Raw genomic sequence first — 18,375 nt, 5'->3', positions numbered from 1 at the left:
CTGTTGGCTCTATAAAAGTTTCCCTAGTTCCAGTTCATGTGCCTTAAAGGTGGGATGCCTGGGGCAGTTCATTAGCTGACCCTTTTCATACATTATATTTTCCTGCACAGGCATAATGCAGTAAGAACAAGTTCCCTGTGCTTTTGCTCCTACCCCAAGCCTTATATTTAATAGCAGGAGACAGAAGAATTTAATTCCTTTTATTAAAACCTGGGCTTAGAGTGAGAGAAAACATTCTACAGGAAGATGAGGTGTTCAATTAGTCCCCTGAATTAGAAAAAGCTGAATGCACATGAATGTAAATGTCCAAATATAGAATCATGCCTCAGATTTGTAATGGTTCTTGCCTGGATCAAGTAAGTTTGATACAGGACATATTTAGAATAATTTAGACAACAACTGTCATCCACAGAGAACCAGACATCTCACAGATTAATAGCATTGCTTAAAAACATCATCACTGTGAAATCTTCACCTGAAATATTTCATGATCCACCTTCTAGGACACTACATTCATGATTTGATAAAGTAGAGCAACATGCACTGAGGAACAGGTTTTGACTAAAATGATAAATATTTTTTTAAATTAGAAAAATGTCATTACATAACTTAGAATTCAGCTCAAACACTGAGGTTCAAGTTGTTGCCTCTGGCAAAAGGTGACACATGATATTCATTAGTTTCACATGGCCAGGAAAAACTGCCCTGGAAGGTGGCAGCTCCAGTAACATAGTTCTGTAATTCTCTAAGGACAAAGTTAGAGCAACCCATCCTGCAGGGCCTAGGTTTAGCAGCAATAGTTCCTGGAACACCACTGTGGCTTTAACTAAATACCAACAAGACTTAAACTTCACTTAGTTGATGTGCTGAACTCATAGCACAAAGTGCTGTGGCAGGAGAACTAAAACCAAGCTGAATGTTCTCTGATTTTTAAGTTGTACAGTAAATTTTGTGGGTGTGTTAGAAATAGAACACTAGTTTTTCTATGTCTCTGCAAGTTGAATCCACTGTAGAAGAAAACCTCCTGTCACAGCTGTCTGTTTGGTAGAGTATGTTGAAAATAATCAGTTATAAATAGAAATTTGTCCATGATTTAGGTATTTTCAGGTGTTCTGAAATTGTACAAGATTTTAAAACATATAGTTACCTGAAAATATCTGTGATCCCTGGTGTTTCATACCTTAGGAGCTATGTTTCTTGTGTAAGGCTGACAGTCTGTCAGAAAGTATTGCTTAAGGGGTATCTTTCTTGAGGGGGTGAACAGCTCCATGGTCCAGACTCACAAAGCCAATAGAGACATAGTACATTTCTAGAAATGAACCCCATTCCCCAGAACTGCTGCTGCTTAATCCCTGTAAAGTTAGTTTCCTGTCCTGTGCCATTCTGGGTTAAAAAAAAAAAAAAAAAGAAAATTTTGAGCTGAGTGCTATAATGTGGAAAAAAAGATGCATTCCTGGTAATGGAAGGCTGCAGCCACCTATATATTTTTTTTTTTTTTAATGCATACTCACATTTTTATAATGGATGGTTCTTGAATCAGTAAGTCATGTGAACGATTGGCACAAAGAATCGCATTGTTGGCTGACCTGGGAATCATCTTGTGTCCTGTTCAATCCTTCGTTACTGCTTCCATCTCCCCTTGACCAAACACAATCAACCACAGTGGAGTATATAAACCCAGAGAAGAACAGAGGAATGCTAGGTCAATACAAGCAGGTGTCTGAAGTGCTTTGGTATCTGAAGTTCCTGCTGCTGTCTTCTGATGTGGATATCCTAATGAGGGAAGGTTTATACAATAAGACTGCAGGCTGTAACTTTGCTCCTTTCTTCTTTTTTTTCCATTTTTTCCACTAGTTGTTTAAGATTTCACCATTGAGCAGAATTATATCCTAGAATGCAGCTAGGTCCAATGTTTCATGTTCTTCTTCAATGGATTCTCCCAATGCCACTCACAAAAAAATTCCTTGTAATGCTTTCAGATAGCCTGTGCAGAACTTGTCAAAACACTTTCATGGCATCAAGCCAAGTAACAGATGAGACAAACTGTTGTGCAGCCAGAAAGAAAAGGGTTATTTGTAAGGACAATTGTGTTTAACTTCTGTACTGTAGTGTGTGATGCCACAACCAATTCTGGTTCCATCAATCCACAGCTGTCAGGTAACAAGCTGAATTGTACTTAGAGCTTTATTACACTGTGCTATGCTAAGTAATGCTCAGCAGAAAGAGATTTCTGGATGAGTCTATTCAACAGTTAAGATGTAATATTTCATGCAACTAGATGCACTGAATGAATGTTAAAATCTTATGAATTAATGTCTTGAAGTGATTTGCAGGTGTTTCTGATAAGATAAAACCCCAAATTCCTAAGGGTTATATGTCAAGGAAGAATTTAAGTGGCGTGGGATGCATGTTGCATGCACCACTCAGATGACAGCATAACCAGTTCACTGCTGATCATTTATCTTTTCAGAGTTGGTTGCTGGAGTCCCGAGGGGAGCACAGAACTTTGGCTATGTATGTACTGGAGCCACATTTTATCCCTTTTATAGTGAGAATGCAGTCAGACCATTTGGAAGATTAAAGTCTACATTATATTTTCTGTCTCTTTGATCCCAAACCTTCTAATCAGAGAAAACTGCCACTGACTTCCACCCTCAGGCTTACCTGGCTGGGTTGAAATGCCTTACCAGTTTGGGCTTTGAATATTAAGCACTTAGTCCTTTCTGAAGTTTGTTTTCAATAGCCAATTACAAGCATACTTGGAGTGTGACTAGTATCACTATACCCACTGAGCTTTATCAAACCTGAGCTTACCCATAGGTTAACATATTTCATATGCAATGCTGTGTCCACAGTGGAGAGAAGTCCAAGTTCAGATTATTCGTACCCAGTGTTTATTTTCAGCACTCTAAGTGTATACACTGAATACCAGATGCAGAGAGTCATGATATGCAGTTAGAAGTGAAGGAAGAAAACAATCTATGGTTGTGGATACATCTTTTACCTCATAGGAAAAAAAAGTTTCAGAACTAACCTGATTGGGAAACAGAGATCCCAGCCACAGACACATCTGCTAGTTTTGTGGACCCAAAACTCCTTGTGTCTCTGGAACTTATTCATACCATTTTTCAGAGAAAAGGTGTGTCTGTGTGTCATATATATATATATATATATATGTATGCATGCATATATTTCTTTATGTTCTAAGTTCATGTTTTCATGTGTACTAATGTTGTCACTGATTAGCTGATAATCTGTGATTTCCTGCTGTTCACAGTGTCCAGTAAGGAAGGAAAATAGTCTTTTGCCCATTTTATTCATGTGGGACCTGAGACTCATAAAATCTTAGTGATTTGTTCAAGATCTTACAGGAAAACTGTGGTGAAATGAAAGAATTGATTTTTCTTGGCTACTTGGACCATCCTTCAATGTGTCAAATTGGTTTGCAGTGATGTTATGCTGTAGCATCTCCATGTGTGCTTGAAACTTTCCATATTTTTCTGTTACCAGGTCTCAATTATTAATTCTTCAGACTTGACCTTTATCCAGAACTTCACTGGTGAACAGGTAATGTCAAGCAACTATGTGATGATCCTTCTCTAGAGGATATAGTTTCATTAACATAGTTTCAAGAATATATAAAATATTTTTTAGAATTAATGACCATAGAAACAAAGAGGATTATCAGTAAAAAAAATTTAAAAATTGACATCTGATATGAAAGCCTATCTGTTGTTTTTTATTTCCAGATGGCGTCTTATTTTGGGTACACTGTTGCAGTATCTGATGTTAACAATGATGGGTAGGTTACCAAATATATTCAGCTCCACTGAACATTCATAGAAGCAATGCCTGATATTTATTAATAAACATAGGTTTTCAGGTGCTTCATACCTCAAAATGCTTCTCTTGGCTTCTCTGCTTTTCTAATTTTAACTGTTCACATAGGGTTATTTTTGTGCAATCACAGTGGCACAAGTATTTGCAGGCCTAGTTTGGGTGAGTTTATCTTCCTGAATATTTATTCAAAGCAGCATGGCAGAGCGGGAATGACCAAATTCTTAGGAAACAGATCGAGGTAGAAGAACAATGAATAAACGGTGCTAGCTACTGCGGGGAAGAAATAGGTGAAAGTCAAAAGTTCATTCTCCCATTCTCGAAAGCAGGTAAGTCTTCTCACACGTGGACTGTCCATAGCTTCGCTTCTCAATTTTAAAAGCTTTCCAATATTATCAGCTCCTCATTGCAGCACCTGCTGGTTGGGCACCCATTTTCACCATCCAGAGGACCAAAAAGTGTCTATGGCCCGTAGTTGTTGACAGGCATTGTGCTTGTCTGAGGGAGAATGCTGCTCAGCTGCCAGGGTCATGCCTAAGAGATTCGGGGATTTCAGGCCCTGTTGAACAAAACGCTTGCTAACTTTGAACTCATGTAAAGTCAGATTAAATATTTTGGAAGATCAGGACTTTAGTAAGTGATTATTGATACTAGCTTTCTAGCAAGGAGATAAAGATGCCTGAAGCTCAGAGACTTGGAAATCTGCCCAGAGGTGAGCCAGGATTATATTTAGAGCTGCGATATGCTCTTGCCTATTGCAAAATGTCTCAGATGTGTCTACTTCATATTCTTTTCTTGTGATTATTTCTTATTAGGTGCTTAAACATACTGCATTAAATAATTTTTCTGGGCTAAATCATTGCTTCCCATCAGTGACTAGCGACCCTTTAAAGAGTGAGAAATACAAGAAAAGAGAAAAGTAATGAGGTGATAAAATATTACTGCAGTTCCAAAACAAAAACAAACAAACAGAAAAGCTTCAACAGTTTTTGTGATGGCTTCATAGTACTCCAATCTTTCCAAGTTTCTGAGGTGAAATTTTGTCATAGTACCATAGCGTTTGAAAATTCCTATTTTTATGATATACAGAGTCAGGGTTCATTTATTCCTACCATTTTGCATTACTAATGTGAAAGGGTGGAGAAACATTAATCTAAGTTACAATAGACACTCATTAGACTTTTGGGGAACTTGCTATTTAACTTCTCACTGAACCAAACTATTTCCTGTGCAGGTTATTTCCTGTGGACCATAGGGTTACTTGGCAGGTCTCATATTTTCTGTGTACCTCTAAGACCACAGTTTATGTCAATAATATAATCAAACTGCTGTTGAGGCTTGTGTGGTCTCCCAGTATATATCTTAAAAGAAATCTAATGACTCTCTCTGAGATCCAAACATCCCACAGAAAACAAAACACAAAAAGCTCTACTTGATAAACATGTCCGATTAGATATGTAGTCTGTCTTTGTTAGTTTGCACATACAGTCAATAGAAATATTTATCTGAAAGGGAGAGTAAAACAGAGAGAGGAAAAAAAAAAGCAAAAGGGAAATGACCACTTCAAATTCCTTGGGTTTTTTGTGCAGCTAAGGATAAAGGAGGTAGTGATGGCCTTATCAGTATGAGAAACCTGATTAAGTTACATGCTGAGAAGATTAATAGGAATGATGATTTGCTGTAATAAGATTGAAGACATGGCTCAAAGATTAGGCTCATCCTGGGAAAAAAGTTCTGTAGACCTTCTGCTCCAGCAGTCCTGCAGGTGTTCCAGAGTGACTCTTGCAGTTTTATCTGCACCACATCAGGATTGTAGGCAGAACAGGGAAATTGAGGATATTGTTTGAACTACTGTTTAGTTGCCACTGCTAATAATGAGAAATCCACAATGAAACTTAACAACAAGCTTTGCCATCAACTTACAGACTACATTCCCAGTAAAGAGGAAAGAAGAGAACACTTTCAATTTAGACTGAAACAGTCCAATAAAATAGTGGAATAAACTGTTTACTGGTCTTTTATTTGGCCTATATCAAAGCTTCCCATAGTTATACTTTGACCTCTTGACATTTCCCATACTCCTGCTTTTTATTACTCAGCAGGATACAAAGAAACTGCATACAGTCTCAGCAGGTGGTCAGCTTGTTCTTTTTAAAGTTGTTTTTTTTTTATCAGAAGGGAAGCAATACTGGCTGGTTACCTTTCTGTGCTGGAACAAAAACAAACATATAATTTATGTGAACTGCAACATCTTAGTGCAGTAATGAAATAAATCTAAAGAACCAGTTCAAAATACCACTGCAAACTGAACTGCACTTTATGGTTTAATATTACTGTCTAGGGCCTTTTGATTTTCCTTTGCTTTTATGGCCTTTTAAAGGGGATCACATCAACCTGAATTTGGCTCAGAACTCCAATTTTGTAAATATAAACTCCTACAATTTAAAAGCCAATTGAAATATCCTCCTTCACCAACAAAAATGCATGATTCTAATCACATAAGTATTTATAACCAAACAAGTGACCCCCCCTTGACTGCTTGATGTCTAAATACTTAAACTGTAGGAGCTGGAAGGTAAAACTGACTGTAAAGCATGGTAAGTAGCAATTGCTTGCTTATTACCCTCTCGGAGAGAAACCAGGAATAAGTAAATGAAGATCAAAGAGAGAGCAGGGTAGCTGAAGAATCCTTCCTCTCTGGTCATAGTACACTGCTGTGACTGTGCAAAAAACCAAACCCAAACCCAAACCTCTAGAACTGTGTGAGGGAGAATTCCTTCTTTCACAGGACTTGCTGAAGCAGCTTGCTTCGACCTACAGAGCTTGGCACCGACAGAGAAGGGGGAAGATCAAGGGAGTGAGGAAAGGAAGGCTTTGGTGTTGGTGGGACATGCTAAGACCTGGAGGGAAGGCAAACTAAATGCTGAGGGTGTTCCAGGTAGCTCTGCGACCGTAACCAGTTTAGAAATAGGTCAATGTAATTTAGATGACTGCCTTCCTCCCAGCTTTCCCTCAGCACATCAGAAGGTGAGACATCTTAGCTACTGGTTTCTGGTCCTTGCTGCTTAGACTATTCATGCATTTTATACAGTCATTGTCATTTGTTTTAACAAAGTAGAAATTTTCCTAGAAAAATAACCCAGCACTGTGCACTTCCAGCTGAGATGCTGTGATCCCTGCGCAACAGACTCCAGCTCCTGTTGAATCTTGTATTCTGGGTTAGGCTGTTGCTTAGAGAATTTTAGGCCACTGTGGGTGATAAATAGTCTGCCTCTCTCTGCACGATTTTAGAAACTCTGGATATTGCCCTATGGAGCAGAGTTTTAAAGGCATCTAGGTATCTACTTATTTTACATCAATGTACTGGGAGCTTCCTGGCTCTGAATCTTTTGGTTCCTTACCACCTCTAAAAAAATCTTCCCTTAGTCTTACAATCCTTCACTCGTAAAATATTCATTGGAGCCAAGCTCATCTTTACTTCATGGTTTATACAGCATGTAACACCATGGGGTCCCAATCTTACTGGGAATATCTGGACCGCTATGTAATATAATAATTGATGATAGTGCTACTGTGTAATGCTTTTAGTACATGGCACACGTGAAATAACTTGTAATAAAAAGAACATTCATGATCTGTTTTTGTTGTTGCTATTGTTTCATGGCAACCATTTCAGCTGACATTCTGTCCAAACCACGAACATCTTCCACTAGTAGAGGAGGACTTTTGATGTTTAGTGTGAAAGGAAAATCCTACCTTTGATGTCAAGCAGCGTCTGCTTCCTTCCTTTTTTAGTTATTCATGCCATGGGGTAAAATCTGACATATAAAGAATAGAACAACTGTACCAAAGTGACTTAACATTTTGAATTACAGTTTCCTTTATGGAAACATACTATAAAACTTCATAGAAAAATAACATTTCTAGAAGTACTTTGTCACAATTTATAGAATGTTTAAGTTCTACAATGTGATTAAAAGGCTTGTAGATGAGATATTCTGTACTAAATTCTATGGTATATATCTTAGAGCCATAGTATGTATGTATGGTAAAGTAGTAGCTAAGCTACTCCTAAATCATACAGGGTTTTTTTTCTATCAGAATTGGGAAAAACAATGTAGTGCAATTTTACTAATTGGTTTACTGATGGATAAAGCCTTTGTGAAAACATCGCTATTAGGAATATGATGAATTGAGAGTAGAAAGTTTTCTACAAGTTTTACAAAGTTTGAACAAAGTTTCATGTTAGAGCAAGTGAATATGTTTTCCAAATTAAAAATCCTGGGATCAAGTAGTACTGATTATTTGCAGTAGCAGAGGTCCTTAGTATGGATGACCAATGTCCACTGAATATAATGGGAATTGTCCTATTAGTTTACACAGGCTTGAGCAACCTTCAGAAATTAATACTATCATTTCATATCTCAGAATAATCTATTAAGAATATTTCTGTTTGTTATGTGTCTGTCAATCTTGCTTGATTTTATTCTTTACTGTCCAGTAAAGGGTCTTTTTTTCCTGCTAAATAAATGTTGGTAACGTTTCAAAACACCCCCATTTAGAACAACAACGTGCAAAATGTCCTTTGATTAGTCTGTCTTCTTTTACTGATTCTTCTTGGAGTAGCAAAATGGACAGAAGGACTTTTCCTTCTAAGCCTCATATTTTTGTGATTTTATTATGTCCTTTCTCTTTAATACTTAACACAGCAAATTACGTGAGTGCTGCAACTACTTAAGTACCTAATATTTAACAGAAGTGTTTTCAGAAATAAAGCTTTGGCTTTGTCTCTCAGCTTCCATTTGAATTAGTGATGAGGCATTCTCCATTAATTGATGCTCTACCCGTGTTTCATGTATATTACTTCAAAAATCTGCTGGAAAGTAGCAATTTTTGTTCTGTTTTGTTCACTTACTGTTGTATAATTTTTAAAAGCTAGATTTTATACTAAAATTTATCTCTCACTAGCACTGTTAGGAAGATAGATGGACAGAATTTGTTCTAGTAACACAGATCCCCCCCTCTTAGTTAAATTCCTGACTTCCGGGTCACTAACTGCAAAGTATAGCTTTTCAGTGTCTATTGTGGGCATAAATTGAAGTGCAAGAAATTCTGTTTAAACCTAGGAAGAAATGTTTTTGCTGTGAGGGTGATCAAACACTGGAAGTGGTTGCCCAGAGAGTGGAGTCTCCATCCATGGAGATATTCAAAACTGGAGTGGGCATGGCCTTCCCTAGTTGACCATGCTTTGACCAAGTGTTTGGACGAGAACTCCAGAAGTGCCTTCTTACCTCAGTTAGTCTATGACTCTGTGATAATTATCAGCTTCCTGTTTAACAAATACATGAACTGTGTTGATTACACTCAGTCTCTCACTGACACTGTTTTTTGTTTGACTGTTCCAGTTTAGATGATATCTTAGTTGGCGCCCCTCTCTTTATGGAACGAGAATTTGAGAGCAAGCCTAAAGAAGTTGGGCAAGTTTATCTATACCTGCAAGAAAGTGCTTTCGTCTTCCGAGATGCGCAAATTTTGACAGGCACTGAAGTGTTTGGTAGATTTGGCAGTGCAATCACGCACCTTGGAGATCTCAATCAAGATGGATATAATGGTAAATTATATGTAATGTAGTAATATATATCTCTGTATAACATTGAAATAAAAAATGGCTAAGCAATGAATATGAAGTGTCTGTGCAGCGGCTGAAAAAGGCTTTTTAACATGTAACTGCCTTTGAAAGTCATGAGAATTTACACTAATCCTAATGAAACTGATATTGATGGCCAAACCATGAAAATCTTACCTATAAGAGGGCAGTCATATTGACTACAGTGCTATTTTTTACTAAATATTAGCATGTTCATTTGAATAAAAATATTATCTGTTTTATGACTATAATTAAATTTAAATACTTACTTAAGATATTGCATTTGTTTAAAAGCAAGAGTTCTCCTTCTCTCCTCAAATGCTTGGATGAGTTTGAGAATTGAACAAGGGTCAGTAAGTGGAGCATTTTTCCCCACAGTGAAAGAATTGGACAAGTGCAGATGTACTATTTTGGAATCAGACTTCCATTGGTACTTAGGCACCGAAAGAAACAGGTGCATAATGGCACTTTTTTCAAATGCCTATAGCACACATACACACACCAAAACGTTCATGTAAGTTAACTGGGAGCCTAAATTCAAGAAAACAGTCCAAGTACACTAACTTGCTTAATCATCTGAGATAGCCTGGATGCCTTGAGCACCTAGAGTTAGCCTCCTAGACATGGTCAGTAGCCCCCTGGTTTTCCCTGTATGCATTTCCTTACTTCTTATTTCCAGGATGTTAGAGATCTGCAAAGCAGGCATCTCTGCATCTAAAACCCCAAGGAGTTTTTCCTGGAGGGGGTATTTTGCATAGTAGCCTCAAAGATAGTTGGCCCACTAAGGAAAAATTAATGGACTCAGCACCTCCTTAACTTGAGGGCTGTTTTTCATGGTGCTGTAGCCACTAGACTCTTAAGGCAATGTAACCAATGTGTGGCTCCTGTGCAAGGGATGTCATGTCAGGAGCCGTAGGACAGTATTGGGGTTCAGAGTACACAAAATCCAAATACCATCCTGTGGGTAGAAGCCACTGGATTGTGACTGCTGAGAACACCCTCATTGGGTTGTCCTGGAATCCCACCATGGAGTTCAGCCCAGCTGGACCCCACAGTGGAGACTTCCTGTTTTCTACCTGTCAGCAATAGCAGACACCCACAGCATCTCTGGGCAGGGAAGGTTGGTATCCCTGCTCTCTAGCATTCTGGTAAGGCAGGGAGGAGACATTCCTGCTTTTCTTGCTCACTGTAAAGAGAAGGCTAAGATGGATCTAGAGCCAAAGTCTTCTGCTTCATAACTGAAGGTGCCAGTCATAGAGGTTTGGTGCACTCCTGCCTTTAGGGTCAAGGTACAAATTCCAGGAGCTGAAGTCAAGTTTAACAAAGGAGTCCAGCATCAGCTCCTAGACCAGAACCTAAAAATGAGAGCTGTAGATATGTATCCTCCTCTAGTATTTCCTATTGGCTAGCTCAGCTAGTGCAGCTGTTGAATCTCAGTCTAGACACATGATTCTCTCCACATCCCATGCATAGGAAATAAGAGCGTTGTGAGTTCTGCTTCCTGGGTATGGCATGTTTTAATGCCTCCTCATTTTTTTAAGGATCGCAGTGCTTAATTGCATAATGCCCAAGGCCTCCTGTTAAATTTCTGACTTGGTACTATTCCCATTTCTGAATAAGCTGTTGGCTTTGTATAGATGAATACGTATTCCGTTGTTCTCTTTTGCATACTAAAACACTGGATGTTTGAGGGGGTGGAGTTTTTCATCTATGTTGAATATTTTATCTTGAAAAAGAAAATTAACTAAGAGCTGCTCCTTATTAATTAGGTAATAGAGGAAATCAAGGAAAATCTGTGTCTGTTTAAAAATATGGAGGTAGAAGCAGGTATTCATTAGATCTTGGTTTATTAAAGCTTATTAAATGCCCTGGGAATATGGTGGAGGAATCCAGTGTGGACAGGGTATTTAGTATAATGCAATAACCCCTTCATAGGATGATTTTATAAGCTTTTGTCATTAAAGTTTGACACAGAAAAGACACTACAAACATTTTTGTATATTTACCTTAATACTTGAATCCATACAGAAGTACAGAACGTTGAAGTTCTTGCATGTATATAGCAGAAGCCATTTATGTCTGTTTTCCTGCAGGGACTTAATTTTTGCTCTATTTTAATAGTGCCCATTCTTTTTATTCTTCTGTTGCACTGCAGATATTGCTATTGGTGCACCATTTGCAGGAGAAGACAGAAGAGGGAAAGTGCTTATTTACAATGGATACAGTAATGGGTTAAATACTAACCCTTCCCAGGTTCTCAAGGGAGCCTGGGCCTCACAGTCCATGCCTTCGGGATTTGGCTTCACTCTAAGAGGAGACTCAGATGTAGACAAGAATGATTACCCAGGTAAGATTTTTCCATTAGAAAGGGAATCTCATACTTCCATTCTCTGGAAAATGCATCATGCCTAAACTGCTCCTTTTGGAAGGCAGAGGTCAGAATAAAGAAGAGACATTTTTGGATAGTTCTAGCTTGCTTTCCTGAGAGATAAAATCAGACAAAACAAATACTCCCTTTCCTGTCAAAAGACATGATCAGGAAGGCAAGAAAGGGCTTAAATAGTTACATTAACATAAAACATGTGAAGTTTACAATAAAAACCTTAACCCTTTCCCCCCACTTCCAAAAACTGAATGCTCTCAGCTTATTGAACTTTTAAGGTCTCCTTCATCCTGGCATTCTTTCTTAATTAAAAACATGTTGTGTTGTAGAAGAAGGGATTGACATGGTTGTGTTGCTAAGTTGTTTTTTGCTGTCCAAAGAGACACTGAGCTATATATAGATTCTTAATGGCTTTGATTGCTTTACAAAAAAGCAGAGAGTGCAAAGACATTGCTTAAAGGCAGATATTTCATTTGGACCTTTCCATCCCTTTTATGTTTTCATTTTCCTATATGCACTCTTCCTTTTAGTTTAGTTTTGATTCTTCCTTATTAGTTTACCTGACATGCATTCAAATTTATCAAGTTTGTAACATTAGCTGAGTTTCATGGGGGAAGGGGTTTTTTTTTGAGGCATGTTCCTAGCGTCTAAGCAGTCTGAATGTTGGAGCTATTTTAAATGTGCTTGTATTTACTCTTTCTCTCTCCTCTAGAAGCAAATCTGTTCTGTTTCTTTTCATCACAATTCAGAAGCCTTAGCAAGGGTGTGCAGTAAAACATCATATTTTGTTATTTTGAAAGGTTAATCACAATAAAATGCTAATAGTCTTTACTTCCCTAATTTACTATGAAATCACTTTTGTTAGCCTGGGTTATTTCAAGGCTAGTGTTCTTAAAAGTTGTATTGTTTCAAAAGTGAAAATTGTGATTTTCAAAGGGACAAAAATGGGATCTCTTTTACCTTTTTGTGATGGATTGTTAAAACCTTGATAGAGGTGTCTTTTTTCCAAAAGCAGAAGAGAGTTCTTGGGAAGGGGTGTTTACAATAGAAATTACAGTTCTACAAACAGAAAAGCTGACTGCAGAGTAATAAAGTGAGGCTATCACAAGACTGAAGTGAGAGGATCTTTAGCATTTGAGAAAAAAAAGGGCTTTTAAACACTGTTCTGACTTTTTGTTTGCATATTGTTGATGTTGCTATTAATAGTCTTTCATTGTCCATGACTAATGAAGTTCTTTTGGACAATGGAGCTCTTTATTAAAGTTTCAGCATTTAAACATTTCCTAAAACACTCACAAGGCCCCCCAGCAAAACCAAAGAAAACAGGATATGGCATTCCTGACATTTCTAAGATTGAAAAGATAGAGAGAGGGAAGGGAGAAATTCTTTCAGGTCTTCTTTGAGTCACATGGGGAAGAAAGAAGAATAGAAGTTTCACTAGTGTATTAGCATACTTTATGTGGACCATCTTTTAAGCTAATTTGTGACAAGTTTGGGGGATAGGTCATGATCTTTCTAAATGTGTACTGAGGAACTCCTATAGTCAATTGAATTGTGAGATTTCTCGGAGTTATTCTACTTGTCCTGGTTGGCTCCACTATGCATCATCCTAGCTGCAGAATTTCACATTGTGATATCAGCTCACTATGTGTTAGATGATTTGGTTTTATTACATGAATTACCTATTTTAGCAAAAAACCCCCAACCCTTGCATTTACTATAACTAGCTTTTCCCTCCATCCCTCAGTTGAATATCTGGATGAGCACTCCAGAGTACTGGTGAAAACCTGTCAGAAAGCGACAGAAGAAAACCTTACTGTCAGTCAACCACTTCTTCCTTAATTCACAAAGACTTGAAGCACCAAAACAGAGCTGTAAAAATAGCACAACCATGGCACAGTATTAGCACAAAAAAAGAATGCCTTCCTATGGGAAAAAGGAAAAAAAAGAAAGGAAATAATATGGGGAAATGCAAGTCCGGGACAAACACACTAGGCAATGAAGTAAGTAATCCTTCTGGTGTCAAAGAGCTTTTCTTCTTCACCTCCTGACGGAAATGCTGAAGGGCAGCCCTTGTACAAGGAGGAAATGAGGGACTGAACTTAGAAGGAATAGGAAGTAAGTTTTATTTTAGATGTCAGCTGAGAGGCAGGGTATTTGCTGGCTACAGAAGATCTAGGAAACTAGCCTTTAATTCAGTGCTTCCCAGACTACTGGTTGTGACTGTGATTCAAAGAGGGTTGTGAAAGATTAGAAAAAAATCTCAAAATTTTTCATTTAAGCTTTTTAATGTGTATATTATAAAATCAACCATTTTATAAAAAGAAAAAAAGTAATAAAACCAAATTATGCTGACTCATCACTCTCAGAAATCTTCTCCAAGAAATTAGCTCTTCCATGGCTAGAGTTCAAGCATTGTGTGAAGACGTATGAGCAAAAAAAGGGATCATGCTTACAAGAAGTTCAGGACTGATACCAGTTTGTGAGGACTCATATAACTATAGCTGTGCTTGTATAACTTACTCAAGCTCTTGCACTTAACATTGTTCATGAGGCAGGCATATCCTTGCTAGGAAATAAGGGGCTGAGTGATGGCAGTTAACTGCCATTTCGTTTTTAATGCACTGTGTAGCATTTTCAGAACTTATAGAGTTTCAGACCTTCTTCTTTAAATCAGACCATGTAATAATAATGTTCTTTGAGCAGGTCACAGACCTAGAGGCCAGAAGAGATTACTTGCTTGTGTGGCTTCTTGTCACAGACCACTGAGCTTCATCCTGGGCTCTCTATAATGAGCTCAGGAACCAGTTCTCTTATAGTCTGAGTTACAAGTTGAGGAATATGTTTCCTAAAAAGTGAGGTTGAATCCCGCTCAAATTTTTCTCCTATTGGACAAAGGTTAAATCCTCTCTTGGTTGGGAGTTCAATTCAGGCTGACATCTACCTATTAGCCCTTCCGGAGAAGAGCAGCCATTTGGTACAGGAAGTGATATCTTTCTCCCTTCATCCAAATGCCATGGTAAGCTCAAGAACAGAGAAACAAATAGGGAGCAGACAAAGGCTGCCTAATACTCAGTGCTGTTCAAATCCTCCAGCTTTCCTGTGGATGGAGGAGTGGTTTCTCCTTCTTCCTCTTCCTGCAACTCTTGGCCAGCAAAGGGAGAGAGACCAACTCCTGCTTCCTGGTCTTATCTAGAAAAGGCAGAGGAAGATCCTCTTGTCCCCCAGGACCCCAGTTGCATAATAAATATGAGAGAAAACTGATCATGGACAGGTTTAATGGTGGAGTAGCAGAGGCAGGGAAGAACATAATACAGCCATACTGATACAAATGAAAGATCTGTCTAGCATCGTAGCCTGTCTCTAGCAGTGGCCAACAACAGATGGCAAGGAAATTGTACAGTTGTTGTGATATTTCTCAGAATATTCACCCAGCTCTAACCAACTGGAAGAGCAAGGTGTTCCCGAGTCAGAGGTGGCATCTTAAAATTTAGTAGCCCTTGACAGACTTTTCTTCCATGAATTTGACCAATCAGTTGTAGAACTCGTGTGAACTTTTGTCATCCACAACAACCTGTGGCAAGGGGCTCCCAGCCTAACTGCATGTTTTGTGAAGAAGTAGTTCTTCTTCACTGCAACCCATTCAAGTCTTGAATGTTCCACTGGGCGGTTTCTTTGGATGTGCCCTAGTTCTTATACTGAAGAGACAGTAAACAATTCTTCTTTAGTCCACTCTTATTTTACAGACCTCTGCCATATTCCCTCCCTCAGCCATGTAGTTTTAGCAATCCTGTGGAAGGAACCCTTATTTACTTAATTGTTCCTTGTGCAGAGGCAAATGGCACACCAGTCCTGCTGTACCAGAAGATGGTTCAGTTTGCCATCACTGCTGCCTCTTCTTCATACATTTTTATATAAAGAGCAGTGTGTGAAGTGTGATTTACATCTGGCTAATTGCGTTGCTTCTAATAAAGATTTTACCATTGACCGGGGTTTTGAACTTACCCAACATAAAAAAAAGCTGTGTCTACCCTACTGAGAAGAAAACTAGAATTAGTACTTCATAAAACAATACTCTCAAATCTTTTTCGTTGGTAGCAGTGATTATGTTTGTGCAAGAAAATAAAGTGGGCCAGGAACAGTGGTCTGGCCTTGAGGCTACATGGCACAGCACAACTCACAATCACCAGATGAAACCCTCCTCCCCACTGAAGCAGGATGGCTGTATCCAAACTGCCTTTTGGAAAATTTTGGTCCTTGACCCAGGCTGTTCCCAAGATCATTCCTGGCCACTATCTGGGAGAGTACGAACTTGCACACACTAAAATCAGACCAGAGTCTGTGCTAATGTAAAAATGTGGACAGTCCCAACACAGTGCTCAAGCTCATGCCCCGACTTAATATTTATTTCACTTGTGTAGCCACTCACTGCACAAAGTGCAGCATACAGACAGCTGAATGGCCACCTAGTCAACATCATACCTAAAAATGAAACTTCGTATAGTAGGGTCAGCATACAGACAGGGCTGCTTTTCCATCTCATTAGCAGTCCTGTCAGTGTAATGACCATCTGTCTTAGGCTGCCCTGGAATAGGTGTTACCACTGTAACAGTAATGGACCTCTACTCTCAGCATTGTGAAGTACAGGGGTTTTTCTAACCTTTCAACAGGAAAGATTAGGTTTTGTTACTAAGTACAACCCTTGGTTTACATCTCCACAGCTTTCCAGGGAAGGATTTCTGTAAGTTGTGTCATACTTGCAGACACTCCAGATGTTATGTGCCCAGATCTATTCCTTTATCGACACAGACAGAGGTGATAATATGGTAGTCTCTGCTTCGCTGGCTCAGAGATAGTGGGAAACTTTCAACTCTGGGAAGCAGCAGAGGCAGGAAATTGTGCTGATCATCTTAACAGCTGTGTTACTCTAAAGACAGGCTGCTGCCCTCTCAGTGGTGGTGTTCATCACGTTCAGCCCTAAACAGAGTGCTGTTCCTCACCTAGCAGAAGCTCTACAATGCCAAACGGTGGTGATTGTGGTAATGAATAGATGGATGCTCCTTTCTCTGTAATCATGTAAGAGTTAGGGCAGAACCTGACCAAACTTTATAGTTGGATAAGGCTGGTGAGAGGGAAGCAGTAAGAGGAAGGCAAATTAAGCATGTCAGTCAGATAGATTAAATGTACCAAGCCAGCTCTTTGCTTTTTCATTTGACTAATCAGGGGAACAAACAACGTGCAGCTTTCCCAGTCTTCCAAGCATAACACTGACAAGCTTTGTACCATACTTACCTGAGATACTCAGTATCTCTCCAGTATACAATATGTACCTAGTATTTGAAGGAAAAAAACAATTAATCCTCTTAAGCTACATCTACACTGTAAATATGCTGTTCTTTGGTTCTGAACTGTCACTGAACAGTCCATATCCATACTATCAAACTCACTGTCTTGCCAAAACAGGGTTGCTGTGTGCTCTCTTTTGGAGACTAATAATCGGCATGGGCCAACTGCTTTAGGGCCATTCTAGTGATACCACCACAGACAGTGCAGATAGATAGGCACACAGGTACATTTGGTGGCACTAATTTACTACCACTGATATAATTGTAACATCTTTCAGCAGACAATCCATTTCACAGTTTTTTGACAACTCATGTTCTAAGGTCATATTCAAAGGAGAGGATCCGATCTTATGCTGCTATAGTAAATAGTGACTTAATGCTGTTACTCTGGATTGACAGTCATGTAAAAAAAAGAAGGGGGAATTAAAGAAATAGATGGGGGGAGCAGTGAATGGAGTGAAAAGGATGGGCTTTTTTCATCAGTTTAAGTGCAAGTACAGTGGCAGTTGGAAGGAATTATGTGCGAGATTCTGTGCTGCACTTTTCAGTGCCAAGGTTAGGACATGGCAAAGCAGCATGGTGCTGTATCTGAGGCTGTATTGGTGAGGGCCATAGCAGTTTATATAGCCATGGGATTCTTTGTAATAGCAGCTCTTCAAGGTCTGCCCAAGATATTCTGAACTCCCTGCCTCAGCACAACCTTCCTGGCTGTCTTCTACACTGAAATATCTGAGCAACATAATGATAACTTTCAACACAGCTTCCACTCTACTCACCACTAAATCTGCAGCTTTTAGGCCCCCTTTCCACCGTCCTGAGCTTTATTTGTGTCATCAAGGCCCGGAGCAGGGAATGAGGCCTCAGCTTAGGCATGTCTTTTGAGTTGTACTTTATTTTATTTATAATTTTGTCTTTTCATACTAGCATAGTTCAATTTTCATAGGAACAAAAAAAATCCATAAATCGGTTTAATGGGAAAGAAATTTGTTTCTGGCATCCATTCAAAGCTGGTCCCCACTGAGTGCTTGGAGTCTGTGATTATCTGGGTGCTGGTGCTGCACTTCCAGCTGGTTCATCTATCTGTGCAGGGCTTAAGCATTTCGAGGCTGTAAGGTCTCCACCCTCACATTTCAGCATATGTTCAGTCACTTAATGGCTGATTA

At 38.9% G+C, this 18,375-nt stretch overlaps 1 protein-coding gene across 3 annotated transcripts in view; it reads left to right on the top strand.

Moving 5' to 3' along the window:
- Positions 1-18,375, top strand: part of ITGA8 (integrin subunit alpha 8) — a 122,960-nt gene that overhangs the window by 21,228 nt on the left and 83,357 nt on the right. For all 3 annotated transcript variants that reach the window (XM_069775896.1, XM_069775890.1, XM_069775904.1), the window contains exons 9-13: positions 2,471-2,514; positions 3,511-3,567; positions 3,750-3,802; positions 9,243-9,448; positions 11,640-11,831. In XM_069775896.1, the coding sequence (XP_069631997.1) occupies positions 2,471-2,514; positions 3,511-3,567; positions 3,750-3,802; positions 9,243-9,448; positions 11,640-11,831 (552 nt within the window). The remainder of the gene's footprint in view (positions 1-2,470; positions 2,515-3,510; positions 3,568-3,749; positions 3,803-9,242; positions 9,449-11,639; positions 11,832-18,375) is intronic.

Source organism: Haliaeetus albicilla, chromosome 2 (genome assembly GCF_947461875.1).
Source record: "Haliaeetus albicilla chromosome 2, bHalAlb1.1, whole genome shotgun sequence".
NCBI classification, from domain to species: Eukaryota; Metazoa; Chordata; class Aves; order Accipitriformes; family Accipitridae; genus Haliaeetus; species Haliaeetus albicilla.
Note: the sequence above shows the minus strand (reverse complement) of the source record. Positions and strands in the feature narration are given on the sequence as shown.